Source organism: Mus musculus, chromosome 1 (assembly GCF_000001635.26).
Source record: "Mus musculus strain C57BL/6J chromosome 1, GRCm38.p6 C57BL/6J".
NCBI lineage: Eukaryota > Metazoa > Chordata > Mammalia > Rodentia > Muridae > Mus > Mus musculus.
In genome coordinates, this window is record NC_000067.6 from 74,843,433 (window position 1) to 74,859,812 (window position 16,380).

A 16,380-nucleotide genomic window follows, 5' to 3' on the forward strand; every position below is an offset into this window, starting at 1 on the left:
TAAGTAAAAATATTTCTTAAAGAAAGATTACAAAATTATATGTATAAAATTAGGCAAAAATGTTAGTATTTAGGAAGAAAAGCAACAGTAATAAATGATGAATTATATATATATATATATACACACACACACACACATATGCCACAAACATAAAAAACAAGAAAAAATCTTTCAAATCTGTTTTTATTTTATTTTTGACAGTTTCATGTATCTATAATGCATCGTCATCATTTCATACATGCCCACCCCCGTTCCTCTCTGGCTCTCTCAGAACCCCTCTCCTTTCAGCAAGACCTCTCCTATGGGTGGGGAGCACTGACTGGAGCACGGGCAACTTACAAGAGGCTGCACCCCTGATTAAAAGGACTCCTCTTCCCCTGACCCCTGACAACTTCCAACCACTCCTCAGGGAAGAGGGGGGCCTCAACCCTTCCTGCTTTACCTTCACTGTGACAATCCTGACCTTGCGAAAAGTTGATGTTCCAGATGTCAGCTCTAGACTGCCTCTTGGCCTGTCTTTTGTGAAAGCCTAACTTCATGGGAGAAAATTGTCAAGGGAAAACTGCAAGGGTTTTTGAAGATGACAGGCAAGAACTCTGACCAGTGGCAAGCACAGTGGCAGGTGCCCCACACCCAGGAGAGGGAAGAGGTCTAGTTCCTAACAAGGCATCCAGAGAGTAGCTCTGCCCGGGGAAGATGACGACACAAAAAGCCCTAGCTAGAGCCTTAGCCATGTGTAACTCACTGCTGGGCTTCCCAATCCTAGCAGAGATTTATATATCAATCAAATAGGCCAGTGTAAGAATAAAGAGTGCACAGTTATGATCATGACCAGGGGGCGTTGTCCAGCCAATAAGTGAGTTTCAGGTTCAGTAAGCGATCACAAATAAGATGGAGGACTAGCAAAAATGGCTCAGTGGATGAAGCTGCCGACTGAGAAACTGAGGGCAGGATAGAAACTTGGAAGTTCTAGTGACGACCTCTTCCTGGCCAACAGACAGTCAGCCATTTCTTTTCATCGTGTTCCCACATGATGATGGGGACTCTGGGCTCTCTTCTGATAAGGACACTAATTTCCAGCAAGAGGACTTCAACCCCATCTACCTCCCTCCCAAAGTCCCCATGTCCCAGTACCATCACTTTGGGAATTAGGCCTTAACATATAAATTTTGGGGGTACAATTCAGTTCACGGAAGGCTGGTCGGAGAGCCTGAGCTAGCTTCAACTCCAGGGCATCAGATGCCCTCTTCTGGCCTGTGAGCAGTACCTTAACACATGTGGCATATACTTCACATACACACACACACACACACACACACACACACACACACGTAAAACGAAAATAAGTCTTTAAGGTGATGACTTTTAGGGCTGTGGACACCGCTTGTTGCTAAAGTGCTAGCCATGCAAGTATGAAGACCCGAGTTCTGTTCCCCAGAACCCATCTGTAAAGAGTCAGGCCTGGGGCACTCCATATCCCCATGCTGGGAAGCTGGAGATGGGTGCTTCCATGGGGCTCCCTGACCAGCCAGCTGACCCTGAGAGACTGTGTCTCAAAAATCAAGGTGGGCAGCTCCCAAGGAATGACATCCAAGGTTGATTTCTGCTCTAATGTGCATGTTCATCCACCACACACACACACACACACACACACACACACACAGGCATGTGAGCTCAAGAGAGAAGAAGACAGAGAGAGAGACAGAGATACAGAGAGCGAGAGACAAAAGAGAGGGAGAAAGAGTCCCTCCATAACATCAGAATCTGTTTTAAGTTACTGAATGAACCGCTCTCTCTCTCTCGCTCTCTCTCTCTCAAGATTTATTTTATTTATATGAGCACACTGTTGCTGTCTTCACACACACCAGAAGAGGGTATCAGATCCCATTACATATGGTTGTGAGCCATCATGTGGTTGCTGGGAATTGAACTTAGGACCTTTGAAAGAGCAGTCAGTCCTCTTAACTGCTGAGCCATCTCTCAAGCCACCCCTCCTTTTTAAATTTATTTATTTTTTAATGCATGTGAGTGCACTGTCTAACCTTCAGACACACTAGAAGAGGGCATCAGATCCAGTTACAGACGGTTGTGAGCCACCATGTGGTTGCTGGGAATTGAACCTCTGGAAGAACAATTGGTGCTCTTAACCACAGAGCCATCTCTTCAGCCCCTAAATGAACATCTCTTAAACACTCATATTAACTGAGTAGAAAACCAGGAAAATGTGAATGGATGCTTGTGCAACCCAAATTTCTGCTAGTGCAACAAAGACTTGAGATAAGCAGCTGATAAGATAGGAAATCCTCACTCGGAGATCAGAGTTTTAAGGCTTCCATCCATGATAGGTTTGGTCTGGTTTGGAGTTGTTTGTTTTGTTTTGTTTTGTTTTGTTTTGTTTTACTTGTAGTGACATGTCAGGGCTATAGCAAAACCATTTATCTCACCCTATGGTAGGGAACCAAAAAAAGAAAAGAAAAGAAAAGAAAGGAAAAGAAAAGAAAAGAAGAGAAGAGAAAAGAAGAGAAAAGAAAAGAAAAAAGGAAAAAAAGAAAAGAGAAAAAAGGAGAGAGTGGAGTCTATTATGGCCTGTGAAAGTTTGTCCCCAGTGACTTAAGATATCTCACTAATTCCTACTAATTAATGTTCCCACCACTTTCTAATACCACTCTTCCGTGGATCAAGCTTTTAACACATCAGATTTAGGGGAACATTTGCTATTCAAAGGACAGCAATGCCTAACTACCCATAGACTCCCAGAGATCAGATAGGAAATGATTGGCCTCTTTCTTGTAGGCTACTTTACAAGATACATCAGAGCAAACAACTGTGAGATTTAAAGAAAAGAAAAACAATACAGGTCGCCCACGATGAAAACAGGTAGCTGGGGATTGATGGAAACTCTCCCAGATGCAAACCAGACAAGCAGTCTTGCAGTCTTGGCTAAGGACTCTGGAGTAGCTTCGAGGGAGTCCACCCCCACCCCCCACATCCTCCCCTCAGAGGCCCCGTGCTAATAGCCCTGAGGACAACAAATGGTTCTCAGTGACCACAGCCGGCTCTTATGCTGGCTGGCAGGTCCATGGGATTCGGGAGCGTGATCCAGGGGGAGGCTTCAAATTACTTACTTGGACAGGAAGCAGACACCTCTGGCATGAAACCTGGCAACAACCCAGAAGGAAGAGTTGACATCGTGGCTTTTCTGTGCCAAGGCTTTTACTGTGAGGAAGAATCGCTGGGACCCAGTGACGACTCCAACAACAGAAGGGATGCTGGACCAGACCCTGAACCATCAAGATGGCGTAGGAGGTGGCCTTGTTCTTGGTGGGACTCAACCTTTGGGGCTTTGATGGGGTTCGTTTCAAGTAAATCATGTGGGTTGAGAGCATTTGAGAAGTGGCTTCCTGAAGGCAATTTAGGATGCGCAGGCTACGGGATGGGCAGCGGAGGCCATAGTGGTACCCTCCAGAGAGACAGGTGGAATACACACATCTTCTCCAGCCTTTTCTTACCGTGGTTCCATTTTTTTTTTAAAACTCTACTGTGAAGGCTCATAATAACCGACTATATACGTATGAAGTTCTTTTTTTTTTAAAGATTTATTTATTTATTATATGTAAGTACACTGTAGCTGTCTTCAGACACTCCAGAAGAGGGCATCAGATTTCGTTATGGATGGTTGTGAGCCACCATGTGGTTGCTGGGATTTGAACTCGGGACCTTCGGAAGAGCAGTCGGTGCTCTTAACCACTGAGCCATCTCGCCAGCCCCCCTCCCCAACCCCGTGGTTCCATTTTTGAGCCCACCTTTAAAATAAAAAATACTTCTATAGTTAAGAGATAAAGCTGGAAGGTTTACAAACCTCCCTCAGTGGGTTTTGCTGAGCAGAATAGTTTAAAAGCCTTAACTCAATACCGTTGGTTCTCAATCTGTGGGCTGAGACCCCTTTGACAAACCTCTATCTCCAAAGCCATTTACACTACTGTTCATAATAACAGTAGCAAAATTAAAGTTATGAAGTGGCAACAAAAACAACTTTATGGTTGGGAGTTACCACAACAGGAGGAACTGTATTAACGGGTCACAGTTTTAGCAAGGGTGAGAACCCCGGACAGTCTTCTCTGCTCCCTAGTCACCATCAAAAGTGATTGTATTTAAGATTCCACGAAACCCTGGATCTTATCGCCATATATCAAAATAAAAAAATAAATAGTCTTTAGCAAAGTGAGGCGGTGTGCTGGCTAGTTTTGTGTCAGCTTGACACAGACTAGAGTCATCTGAGAGGAGGGAGCCTCAACTCAAAAAAAAAAAAAAAAAAAAAAAAAAAAGATGCCTCCATAAGATTGGGATGCAGACAAACAAGCAGGAAGCAGGGCATTTTCTTAATTAGTGCTAGATGGGGGAGGGTCCAGCTCATTGTGGGCAGTGCCATCCCTGGGTTGGTGGTCCTGAGATCTATAGGAAAGCAAGCAGAGCAAGCCCTGAGGAGGAAGCCAGTAAGCAGCACCCCTTTGAGACTTCTGCACTAGCTCCTGCCTCTAGGTTCCTGCCTCACTTGAGTTCTTGTTCTGACTTCCTTTGATAATGAACTGAGATGTGGAAATGGAAGCCAAATAAGCCCTTTTGCCCCTCAAGTTACCTGGGTTATGGTGTTTCATCACAACAGTCATGACCCTAAGACAGGTGGCATGCCTGTAATCTTGTTCTACATGATAAGACCTTATCTTGGGGAGATGGGGGGAAAAGTTATCCTATTTTGGAACCTAGGAGAGGCAAGTATAAATTATCAAATCTGTTTCAAAGCTCATCTCCCTCTCCCCTCTAATGCTGAAATAAGAAGTAAACACAGGCCAGGAGATGGTGGCGCACACCTTTAATCCCAGCCCTTGGGAGGCAGAGGCAGGCGGATTTCTGAGTTCGAGGACAGCCTGGTCTACAGAGTGAGTTCCAGGACAGCCAGGGCTATACAGAGGAACCCTGTCTCAAAAAACAAAAAATCAAAACAAAACGAAAAGTAAACATAGGTGACTTTTATTCAGACAAGATGTAGAAGCTATAAACAGGCTCATCTGGGCCCTTCATGTGAGTTACTAACCAATATCACCTTCATGTGAGTTAGTTACTAACTAACCGATATCATCTTCATGTGAGTTACTAACTAACCAATATCACATTCAGGAAGTAGGTCCTTGTTTCTGTGGGCAGGGAGTTGCTAAACTCTGACTTGACCTTAGAAACTACCATCCTGCTTTGGACTGGACAAGAAAGGCGTTGGGCTGGAGGGCACCCAGTATCAAGGAGGAGAATTAGACATTGCTTAGAAGTTAATTTGAACTCCTGCACATGAGAATGTAGGCCAAGCAGGAGTTAGATTAGCACTAATGTTGAAGGAAGAGGGGGATGGGCAGGATTAGCCAGTCACTAAATCCTGGCCTCTGTAACTGATCCCAGGGTGCTGGCCATTTTACTGCTATTTATTGTCATTGTTTTTGAGTCTCGGTTACCCATGTTGCACCTCCTTTGTAGGCTGAATCCTACTTCGTATCTTTTTGTACTTATATTACAAGCCCAATGCTTTATAGACTCGAGTATCTGAAGTAGTCTTTTGTTCACATGAATTTTCTACATTTGCAGAACATTTTGCTCCCAGCCCTTGAAAAAGCAGAACAGACTCTCCATGGCATATACAGATCTTTGGAGAGGCTGTGGGATGTGGAATGAGGAGCTGGAGACACCTTCTAAATAGAAGGCAGGGGGAGTGCAGTGGCTGGTGTAGAACCCGTTCACGTTAAAGGGCTGCAATGGGACCAGACAAGGCTACCAGTGTCTCATAAATTGTCAGCTGACAATGACCCCACAAATCAAATCAAATAATCCACCCCCCCACCACCAAATCTGAGTTGTCGTGCCTGTCAAAGCACTAGCTAAGAAGCAGCAGCAGCTGTATATGTTGGCTTCAGAAACAAACAAGCAAACCTAATAGGACACCCATTCCCAACCTTCTAACAAAAAATGACCTACTCAGAGAATAAATAACAGCAAAGAAGCCTGTTTCAGTGTGTGAGTCAGGTAAACCTTTTCTGCCCTATAAAATAGAGATCACACGACCCGTACTATTTAACACTTGGAACACCAAGTGAATGCACTGTTGAACTTTATAAGACAGCATAGCTGGCTGGGTGGTGTGTACTTTTAATCCCAGCACTCAGGAAGCAGAGACAAACTCTGAGTTTGTGGCCAGCCTGGTCTATATACTTAGTTCTAGGCTTTCAGGGCTACAAAGTAAGACCCTGTCCTAAAAAAAAACAACCAAACAAAAAGAATAAAAATTTACAATATTGATGATGTTTTATAGATCTCAAAGGATTGAAGACAATTTCTATAGGTTGCAGCTCCTAAGTGGAGGGCTGGATTAGAACCCAGACCCAAGTGACTCTGAAACTCACAAAGGAGTCCTTGTGTCCCATGAGGGCACAGACATTTTCCGTGCTTTTTTGAAAAGAAGTCAGTCAGATTTCTTCCTAGTTGCTCACTTTGCTAAAAGAGAAGTCTGGGCCAGTGAGCCTCTTACCCAGTATCATAGGTAGACTAGACCCCAGAGGTCAGCCCTTGCCAGGAGTGATTCCTGAGGGGATCCCTGTAAACCAAGACAAGAAAGGACCAAATACCCTCCAGAGACTGTTTGTTATAGAGCAGAAGAAGTGGGCCTCGGAGCTTCTAGAAGAAATCTGTGTGCAGCTCTGGGATGCACATGAACCAGAGTTCTCAAGCCCCCCCCCCCACACACACACACAAGGATCCTTAGAAGTGGGGGTTGTAGCACTCTCTGAGAACCTTCTAGCCTAGGATACAGAGATGGGAAGGTAGGCTTCTCTGAGGGGCTGTTTTCAGTGAGCAGAATAGGGACAAGGTAAAGGGTACTAGATCCAGTCGCAGCGGCAGCTTCCAGCAGCCACCTGCCTGGTTGAGATGGAAACGCTGATCCCAGCTCCAGCCCCCAGACAGGCTAAGAATATCTCAGCCGAGCAACAGCCACCACCCCCGCCCTCCTTGATCTGCTCCTGCATCTGTACTGCTATCCTGGGAACACTGGGGAGATTGAGTGGGGGGATGCTTGGGGTACAAGGCAAAGGAGAGGAGGCTAAGAATGGGCTTGGTTGGAGCCAGGAGGTGAACTAAGAAAGAACGCCTTCAAAGGTTCTCTGAGGACTAAGAAGCCAAAGGAACATCAAGACGGAAACCAGGCAGCTGGGGTTAGCAATGGGGGTGAGGATGAGAGAGGCCAGTGTGGTTAATGAGGAGGATCCAGCTCCCCCTTCCATCATGCTAGGACCAGAGTTCACAGCAGGGCAAAGGACCTTCCCACTTACCTGTACCCCTTTCTGTTCCTCCTTCTGCATCCTCCACTAGCTCAGCATTGGTCCCTTCTCTACCCCAGAGTATCACATTCCTTTTCCATGTTCCCAATTCTCTTCCCTCTTCGAAAGAATCTACGTGTGAGTTCCTTAATCAAGCCTTCTATCAAGGAAAGAGGTAAAAATGGGGAGTCCTCCCTGGCAGCTAGCACACCCCCTCTGTCAGTTTCACTTCTTCCCCATACATATCCCACCTTACTCTTCTTTGTCATCTTAGGAGGGGATCTACTCCCCTCTATCACCTCCTCAAGGCTTTGTGCCTTACTAACTCAGGTCTCCTGAGGTAAGTCCTTAAGACAGGGAGGAGGGAGGAGGTGGGAGGGAGGAGGTGGGAGGGAGGAAGTGCTGGGCTGGGTGTACCTCCTGTTTGTACACCCCAGAGCCAGAGAGCCTGGAATGGAGCTGTTGGGATGGGGGGGGGCGTAGGCAGGCAGCAGGCTCAGGTGCCTCGGCAGCACCCCCATCCTGGCTGTTTTAAGAACCTATGCTGCCATTAGCCTCTATATAGGAGACCCTCAAAGACATGTGGGTATAACCTATATGGTCTGAGAACTCCAGGTTTGATGTTTACTGGACCTCAGCCTGCTTGGGCCTCCTCTCTTGTGTTCCCCTCCCTTCTAGGGGCTCCTCTAGAGCTCCAAGGGACGGAGAAATCATTTGCATTGCTAAAAGCTTGAGCTCCACTTCCCTTGTCTCCCTGGCTGAACTGCAGAAGTGCCGGCCTCCCATGGATGCTGTGCACACAAAGACTGAGCCCAGCAGACAGAAACAGATTAGGGGGGAGGCAGACAGGGCTGGAGCTAGAGAGAGAAACGGATTCAGAGGGCAGATTTGATTCTGAATCAGAGCTGCGGATTCAGGAGAGGCTTTAGCAACTCATTCTGTCTTATTCTCCTAATAGCCATTTTTATCTGATAATAAAAGCAAGACATGTTAAATCCCCGAGTTTTATCGGGAGGAAACAGAGGCTCAGAGAGACAAAATGACTTCCCCAAGGTCATATAACTGGCAAGCCCTGGCCTACACCTCCTCACTCCTGTCAGAGAGGGAGAAGGGTGGTTAAAGGGATGAAGTTTGCATTGCATGACTTGGAGACATTCCTAGCTTAACTGCCCAGGGAGGTGAGTGAAGAGCCGTGATTGGTGGGACCTTCACCAGTAAGTTCTGCACTGGACCTTGTATCTCTCAGTCTGGACCTGCTGCCTTAGCCTTGAAGATGGTAGGTTGTTCTAGATAACCTGGGGGAGGGGGTGTCATAGACAGCCAGGGAGTCTGCTCTCAGCACTGTTCCAAAGGCCAATACAGGAAGTGGTCAGCTGAGAAGCATCCAGAAGCCAACATAATTAATGAATCATACGTTACAAATGTGCCAAGAAAGTCATCAACCTTCTATAAAGCCTACCTCCTTCCATGAAGCCTTCCTGGTTCCACTACCTTTATTCCCCTAGACCTCTACCTTGTAGTATATAATGCATTTCTCTCTCCTTACTGCCTCTGGCTTCTCCTTCCAATAAGTTCAGGAAAGTTTCCTGGAGAAGATGGGATTCCAAGAGTTTGATAGAAGGCAAGATGGTACTCTGAGAGTTGTGGCTTTAGAGTTGAGGTTCAGAAACCCAGGGGGATAATCAGAGCAGGAGAGAGGAGTGTGCCCGTAAGCAAGCCAGAAAGAGAGTCTCAGATGAGGTCACTGAAGAGTAAAGAGGAGATCTGAAACAAACAGAGGCACCTGGTCTGGGGACCCTGAAACAGGAAAAAATCCTTGATTCTGACAAACAGGATAACAGAAAACCATGGTACTTGGAGTAGGAGTACCAACATGGTGATACCCGTGAGCATGCAGAGATCGTGTCCTAAATGGTACCAGCAATAGTCCTTACTCAATGAGAGACTCCTGGGAGCAAGGAGGACCCACGTGCCATTCAGATCCACGTGCCAGGTTTCTGCCAGCACAGCTCAGTCTCTGTGGGGCCTGTCCTTAACCACCAGTGAGCCAATGGTTCCTTCTGTGTCAAATAAAGGCTGACTCAGAAAGCCTTGTGGAGTCGGTTATAGGAGCTGTAAAGGGAATTTTCCCATTGTTAAGGAGAGAAGGAGAGGTTGAACAGAACAACTAAGTCCACAAGAGAATAAAGATCAGAGTCAAGGGCACAAGTGAGACCCTGCATTGGACTGCTGGGACTGCTGAGGTGGCTCAGTGGGTAGTCACTTGCAGCCTAGCCTAAGGACCTGAGTTTAGTCTCTGTAATCTCTGTGGCAGGAGGAAAAGAACTGACTCCCCAGACATGCTGTGACAAGCACATGCATCTCTCCTATTATAAATAAACAAGCAAACAAACAACTTTCTAACTATATGTGACCATGGTTGCCACGAAGGGAGAAGATTTGAGGAAGCCAGACCTCAGCTCCCGGGAAGGGGTGTGTGAGCTGTGATTGTGAAACTGCAGAGAAAAGCTGGAGCCTCTGTTGCTGTGAGCTGAAACCCAAGGGGATTCTGGAACAGAATGCGCATAGTGAAACACATACAGAGAGAGGAAAGTGGGCGCACACTGATTCTGACAGCAGTGGACCTTTGGTGCTGTGCTGGGTCTGGCAGAAATGGAGGCAGGCCTGGTGGTGCTTATAATCCCAGGATCTGGGAGGCTGAAGAAGGATGGAAGCCAGCTTGAATGTGACACCACACACACACACACACACACACACACACACACACACACAGAGAGAGAGAGAGAGAGAGAGAGAGAGAGAGAGAGAGAGAGAGACAGGCAGACAGGCAGACAGACAGACAGGCATACAGAGACACAGAGACTGAGATCCAAGAACAATTCTAAGAATTGTTACAGAATGGATAGTTACCTCTCTGCCCACCAAACCAAACCCCCACACCAATGCCTAAGGTTCACTAAGACTCCTGGAAGGGAAGCCACAGACAGCAGACTGGAGGGTCCTACAAGACACACTGAAGTGGCCCAGGACAAGCGGTTCTCACAACCTGCCGATAAGGCTCAAAGTCTGGGATCAAGGCCTATGTGGTCCGTAGCAGGAATGGAGGGGTCCAGAGAAACCGGCAGCTCCCAGTATAATAGCTGGCAGCTGGAGTGGGAACAGCTAGAGTCTGAGCACAAGGAAGCTGTCTACTGGTTAAAATCCATCTCAACTAGGACCCCGGATCTTGACTGGAAGTTGAGCCAACCGATTTCCACACAGTAGACCCCAGACTGGGGCCTTCAACTAAACCAATTTCCAGAGTTCCCTGGAGTCCAACCATCCATCACGCATGCAAGGGTGAGATGAATGTGTTGTTGGGACAACCAATCAAAAATGAGCTGTCCAGGGGTCAGAGTCAGAAGCAGGGAATCAAGTACAGACTCATTAGGTTGTCTTTAGACTTCCCCCTGTTCCTGCTCCGTGAAGCAAAGACACACATCCTTCCCTCTGCCAAGGAGAAAGGGTGCATTTGCTCGGTTGCTCAGAGTCTCACACACTAGCATTCTCTTACAGATCAGGAATGAGCCTGCAGCAGTCTCCTCCACCCCACCCTACCCCCGTCCCCAAGGGGGGGGGGGCGATGAAGAGGATAGCAAGCGGACATCCAGATGGGCGAAGCCGGAAGGTGCAACTGGGGTGTCTCGATGAGGGCAAGCTGCCATATTGCCCACTAAACAAACTCAAAGGTGAGCGAATGATAGGCTGTTCCCATGGCTTCTATACTGCGGCTTGGACCCAGTGTATCACAGTGTATCAAAACATTCAGACCCATGGTCTTGGGATCTGGAGGAAGAGATGGGAAGGACCATTTTCACCTCACTTCAACCCCCTGCTCAGCCAGAAAAAGAGACCTCAGAATCACACACACCCCCTCTCTCCTTTTCCTCCTTTCCCCCCTTTTCCCCCTTTGGGAAAAGGTAAGGGACTGAAGACTCCAGGCGGTGGGTAAGGCGGTACAGTAGATTAGTATGCAACATCCTATTGGTTAGAGGAGCTGCCGATCAAAGAAAACTAGAGTCAGGATTGGCTGCGTGAGGCGGGGCGCGGCGTGGCGAAAGAAGGGGCCCAAGGGGTGGGGCTGACGCTGCAGCTGGCGCAGCTTCGGCTCAGAGCAGCCGCCGCGGCGCAGCAGAGCGGCTCCATCCCCCGCCCGTCCGCGCGCCCGGGCCGGGGCTAGGCCCCCCACCGCCGGGTCCCCCGGGGCTGCAGCAGCAGCGGCGCCGCCCGCGGTTCCCGCTGGGGCCCGGGCGCCGGCCCCGCTCTGCAGGATGGGCACGGTGCTGTCGCTTTCCCCTGCTTCCTCGGCCAAGGGCCGGAGGCCGGGAGGGCTGCCGGAGGAGAAAAAGAAGGCGCCGCCCGCGGGGGACGAGGCGCTGGGGGGCTACGGCGCGCCGCCGGCCGGCAAGGGCGGCAAAGGCGAGAGCCGGCTCAAACGGCCGTCCGTGCTCATCTCGGCGCTCACCTGGAAGCGCCTAGTGGCAGCCTCGGCCAAGAAGAAGAAAGGCAGCAAAAAGGTGACGCCCAAGCCAGCGTCCACCGGTCCCGACCCTCTGGTCCAGCAACGCAACCGCGAGAACCTTCTCCGCAAGGGCCGCGACGGCCCCGACGGTGGCGGAACAGCCAAGCCCCTGGCCGTGCCGGTGCCCACGGTGCCCACGACCGCTGCCACCTGCGAGCCCCCGTCGGGGGGCAGCGCAGCCGCCCCTCCACCAGGCTCAGGCGGGGGAAAGCCGCCGCCGCCGCCACCCCCAGCCCCGCAGGCGGCACCGCCGGCGCCCGGAGGCTCGCCGCGGCGGGTCATCGTGCAGGCGTCTACCGGCGAGCTGCTCCGCTGCCTCGGCGACTTCGTGTGCCGACGCTGCTACCGCCTCAAGGAGCTGAGCCCCGGCGAGCTGGTGGGCTGGTTCCGCGGCGTGGACCGCTCGCTGCTGCTGCAGGGCTGGCAAGACCAGGCCTTCATTACCCCCGCCAACCTGGTGTTCGTGTACCTGCTGTGCCGGGAGTCGCTTCGTGGGGACGAGCTGGCGTCGGCCGCGGAACTGCAGGCCGCCTTCCTCACCTGCCTCTACCTCGCCTACTCCTACATGGGCAACGAGATCTCCTACCCGCTCAAGCCGTTCCTCGTGGAGCCCGACAAGGAGCGCTTCTGGCAGCGCTGCCTGCGCCTCATCCAGCGGCTCAGCCCGCAGATGCTGCGACTCAACGCCGACCCCCACTTCTTCACGCAAGTCTTTCAAGACCTCAAGAACGAGGGCGAGGCCGCGGCGAGCACCGGGGGTCCACCGAGCGGAAGCAGCGCGTCCACCACCTCCTCCTCGAGCGCCAGGGACAGCTGCGCGACCGGAGCCAAGCACTGGACTATGAACTTGGACCGCTAGGGATTCCCAGGGGCCGCGCCCGCCCCCCGCCCCAGCCCCTCACACACACCCGGAAACCCCGGGACCATCAAGCCACCGTCGCTATTACCGCTGCTCTATGCCCAGGCTGGGCCGAGGAGGAGCCGCCCCTGCCCCACAGGGGAAGGTGGAGGCTAGGACGCCAGAGGCCGCGGTGTCTGGATTTACTGGGCGTGGGGTGGGCGTGGGGGATGATCGCGGGAAGTGCACCCCCAACTTCGTTCACCCTTTCCGTCTGTCTGCGCCTCCATCTTTCCATTTCTGCCCTGGTCTCCCTCTTTCCTGCTGTGGGCATCTCAAAGTCCACCACCCTGGGTTTTGTCCAGTCCCTCACCTTTCTGTGTCTTCGTCTTACCTCCTGTCTGCAGCCCCCGCCCCCGCCCCCGCCTGTCCATTGGCATTCCCTGGGCTTTACCCTTTTCTACCTTACCCCGAGCCTGATGGTACCCCACTGCGGTCCCCGCTTCTCCAGCACCTATGTTTCCGTGTACCCTTCTTGTTCCTCTTCCTTCCTCCGGTCATGTCACCTCCATCCCTCCTGTCTGCCTTCCCTCTCTCTGCTTGTGTCGTCCTGCAACCCCCCACCCCCCACCAACCGATCCCCAAGACTCTACACTCCTTTCCCCAGATCCTTAGTTTTTTGGTTTTTGTTTTTTAAATTTGGATAGACTGGACAGGAAACTGCAGTCTCAGTTGTCCAGGCAAAGATCAGGGTGATCCTTTCCTTCACCCCCACGGCCTCTCCCCACCTTTTCCAACGTGTTGCATGCTGGGAGTTGAGGAGGAAAGGGCTGCTGCCTTCATTTAGGAGGCTGAGATTTGAGGGCAAGATCCAACCTGGTAGACTACCCCGCTTGCAGCGGTGGTGTCTTCTCTGTGGATGGATAGAAAGAGAAAGAAAACTCTTCTTATCTGGGGGAGGGGCGTCCTCTTCCTTATCTTTAGATTTCTTGTTATATCCCCTCCTCACACTTTAATTTATTTCGCTGTTTCAGGAGGGTGGGTGGGTGGGGAGGGGGCTGGGCAGGGAATTGTCCGAGGTGCTGAGCTGGGCGGGACCGGAATCGTCCTGGGAAGAGTACCAGGGACTGGGTCGGGCCTGGGGCCTTGTCCAAGGTGCCAATGATGCGGGCCGACGGCGCAGGCCGCACTATCTGTCTGTCCGTCTGTCCTGGAGCGAACTATAAAGCGCTGGAAGCGCCTACAGATGGTTTCGCGCCGGCCTCTTTTTGGGTTCCCGGAGGGTGGAAAGGAATGGGCGTAGGAGTGAAACTGTTAGGGGTAGGGTAGGAGGGAAAGTCAGGTCCCTGAGATCTGTAACCTGCTACCTGCCCACACTGGCTTTCATTTTACAGTAAAGCATCATAAGCCAAGGGTTGAGGCTGAACTTACCTCCCAATTCCGGCCTCCATCTTGTCTGCCCTACCTCCTTATTAATACTCAGGCTACTTAAGGACAAATGATAAAGAGACAGAAGTCTCCCTTTCTGTGAGGTGACCCTTGAGACAGAACTGGCTAGCCATGATGTTTTTATTTCTTTCCGTTCTTCCCACCATATATTGATTGAGTCAGGAGTCTAGTCAGGCCTGACTAAGCCTGTGCTTACCTCTCTCAGTTGGGATATGAGTACCACCCCCACCCCGTGAGGCTGCTTTAGTCACAGGCCCACCCAGAGCAGTCTTTGCAGACCCATTCCTGCTTGGGACTCAGACCTTGACCCTTGACCACCAGAGAAGTGCAATTATTGGCGGAAACAAAAGGGGAAACGAAAGCCTTTTCCAACTGAAAAAAAAGGGGGGGGGGGAATTTAGCTAATTGGCTCCAAATCTCTGCTTAGTCCCCACTGTCCTCTTAGTTAGACAGCAAAACAGCACATTTAGTGTTGCGTCCGCTAAAGAAGGACTGACTGCAGGCAGAATGTTTGCGGTTGCGAACCTGGTCGCCACCGTGGCCACGAAGATCCAGAAAGAATTCCGGGAGGGGCCGGCAAAGGAGAGGGCTCGATTCGCTGTCCGTGGTGCTGAAGGGCGCGTTCCTGCAGGGTGGGGGCTTGCACTAGCTGCCAGAGGGGGACTCAGCCACAGATCTGAATAATTCAAGGGTGGGGTGTAAGCTATTCTGGCGACAAGTTACAGAAGTCTTGCCGGAGAACCAGGAATGTTGCCTCCCCCTTGCCCTCCTCGGAGGACAGGACTTGGCTTTCACCTGGCCTGTACCCACAGCCCTAGCACCCAGCCTGGAGGCGGAAATCCTCGGCCCAGATTTGTGAATCGAGTTCCCGGGGGGTGGGGGTGGGGGGTGTGGAAAGCTAGCGGAAGGGAAGGCGGGAGCAGCCGCCCATTGGCTGGAATTTGGCGCAGTCAACGCGGTGCCGTCATCTCTCTGGATTTGGGAGGAGGGAAGGAAGATCACTTGGGTCACTCCGCGGCTGTCGCTATGGTAACCAGACTGAGCGGGCGGGGCCACCTTTCCACTCGCTTACCTTTGGGTGGGGAAAGCATCCTGATTTTCTTAATTTGGAACTAATTAGTGAGACTAGCGACTTGATTGAAATTTCAGAGTTAGAGCAGCCTAAAGGGGATGAGGAAGAGACTCGAAAGCAGATAGAGATTTTTTTTTTAAATCCTGCCCTTGGAACACTGCCTAGCTGCTGCCCCGAACTCATGGACACAGCATCTTCTTTCTGCTCGCACCGGTGTGCGTGTGCACGCACACGTAGACGCCTTCGCGTGCCTCCTGGAACCTACGGTCTGGCACTGAAGAACTCGGATGAGAAGACGGGCGAAAAGCATCATTGAGTGGTGTCAGCTTGCCCTGTTACATCCCAAAGCTGGACACACTGCTATAATCCGATTAGAGTTAGCGGTGGGGTTCTGGAAGATGATCATCAGGATTGCTTGGAACAATTAGCTTTCTGGGTTACATTTGGTAGGAGTCCTGTTTTTTCTGGGTGGAGGGCAAAGAGGAAGAACAGTCTTCTGAGAAGCCAAAAGGAAAAACCGAAAATGAGAGAGAAATGCAAATGCAAAAGAGTAAAGTGCCTTCTCTTTCCGGCCAGAGATTGAACCTGGGGATAAATGCATCCAGGTTGGTAAAGACGGGCCTAGAACTCTCTGGAGAGCCCGGAAGGGCCAGGAGTAGACTAACTGGAAATGGAGGTTTGGAGAGAGAAGCCCAGTTGTAGCCATGACTCAGCACTTCCCCTTGCAAAGGACCAGAGCACAGGGCCGTGTGTTGGGCTGTGTGAATATGAATAGGTGGCTGACAAGAGATGCACCCCTTTGCTGGATGCATACATCAATACAGGGGCAGAGGCATATATTTTAACCCAGGCAGACATGAATGTGTTTATACTGATGAAGGTTCATTCAATTATATACATATATGTGCTCTCCCCTTCTGTGTCCCCCTTGCTGGACATTGCAAAGAACACTCTGTCCTGAGAGCCATGCTTGCCTGTCCCCAGAATACCTTAGTACTTTCTGGAAAAGGAGAAATGTTAAAAACTCCTAGATATGGGAGGGAGTTGTCATGGAAACCCCTTTGCCTGCCAGCAAGGGTGCCCAGCAACCAGAGCATCTGGCAGT

General features: G+C 50.6%; 1 protein-coding gene and 1 long non-coding RNA gene across 2 annotated transcripts in view; both read left to right on the forward strand.

The window, feature by feature from the left end:
* The first annotated feature begins 7,462 nt into the window (after positions 1-7,462).
* Gm16582 (predicted gene 16582) overlaps positions 7,463-16,380 on the forward strand; it is a 29,059-nt gene continuing 20,141 nt past the window's right edge. The window contains exons 1-2 of the long non-coding RNA NR_151618.1: positions 7,463-7,530; positions 10,911-11,083. This is a non-coding gene — a long non-coding RNA (predicted gene 16582). The remainder of the gene's footprint in view (positions 7,531-10,910; positions 11,084-16,380) is intronic.
* On the forward strand, positions 11,597-14,300 carry Cdk5r2 (cyclin-dependent kinase 5, regulatory subunit 2 (p39)). Its single transcript, NM_009872.3, has one exon. The coding sequence runs from the start codon at positions 11,666-11,668 to the stop codon at positions 12,773-12,775; it is 1,110 nt and encodes a 369-aa protein (NP_034002.2). The 5' UTR covers positions 11,597-11,665; the 3' UTR covers positions 12,776-14,300.

Excerpts from the sequence above, each read along its gene's own strand:
- Cdk5r2 (NM_009872.3), top strand. The coding sequence starts at position 11,666 with ATGGGCACGGTGCTGTCGCTTTCCCCTGCTTCCTCGGCCAAGGGCCGG.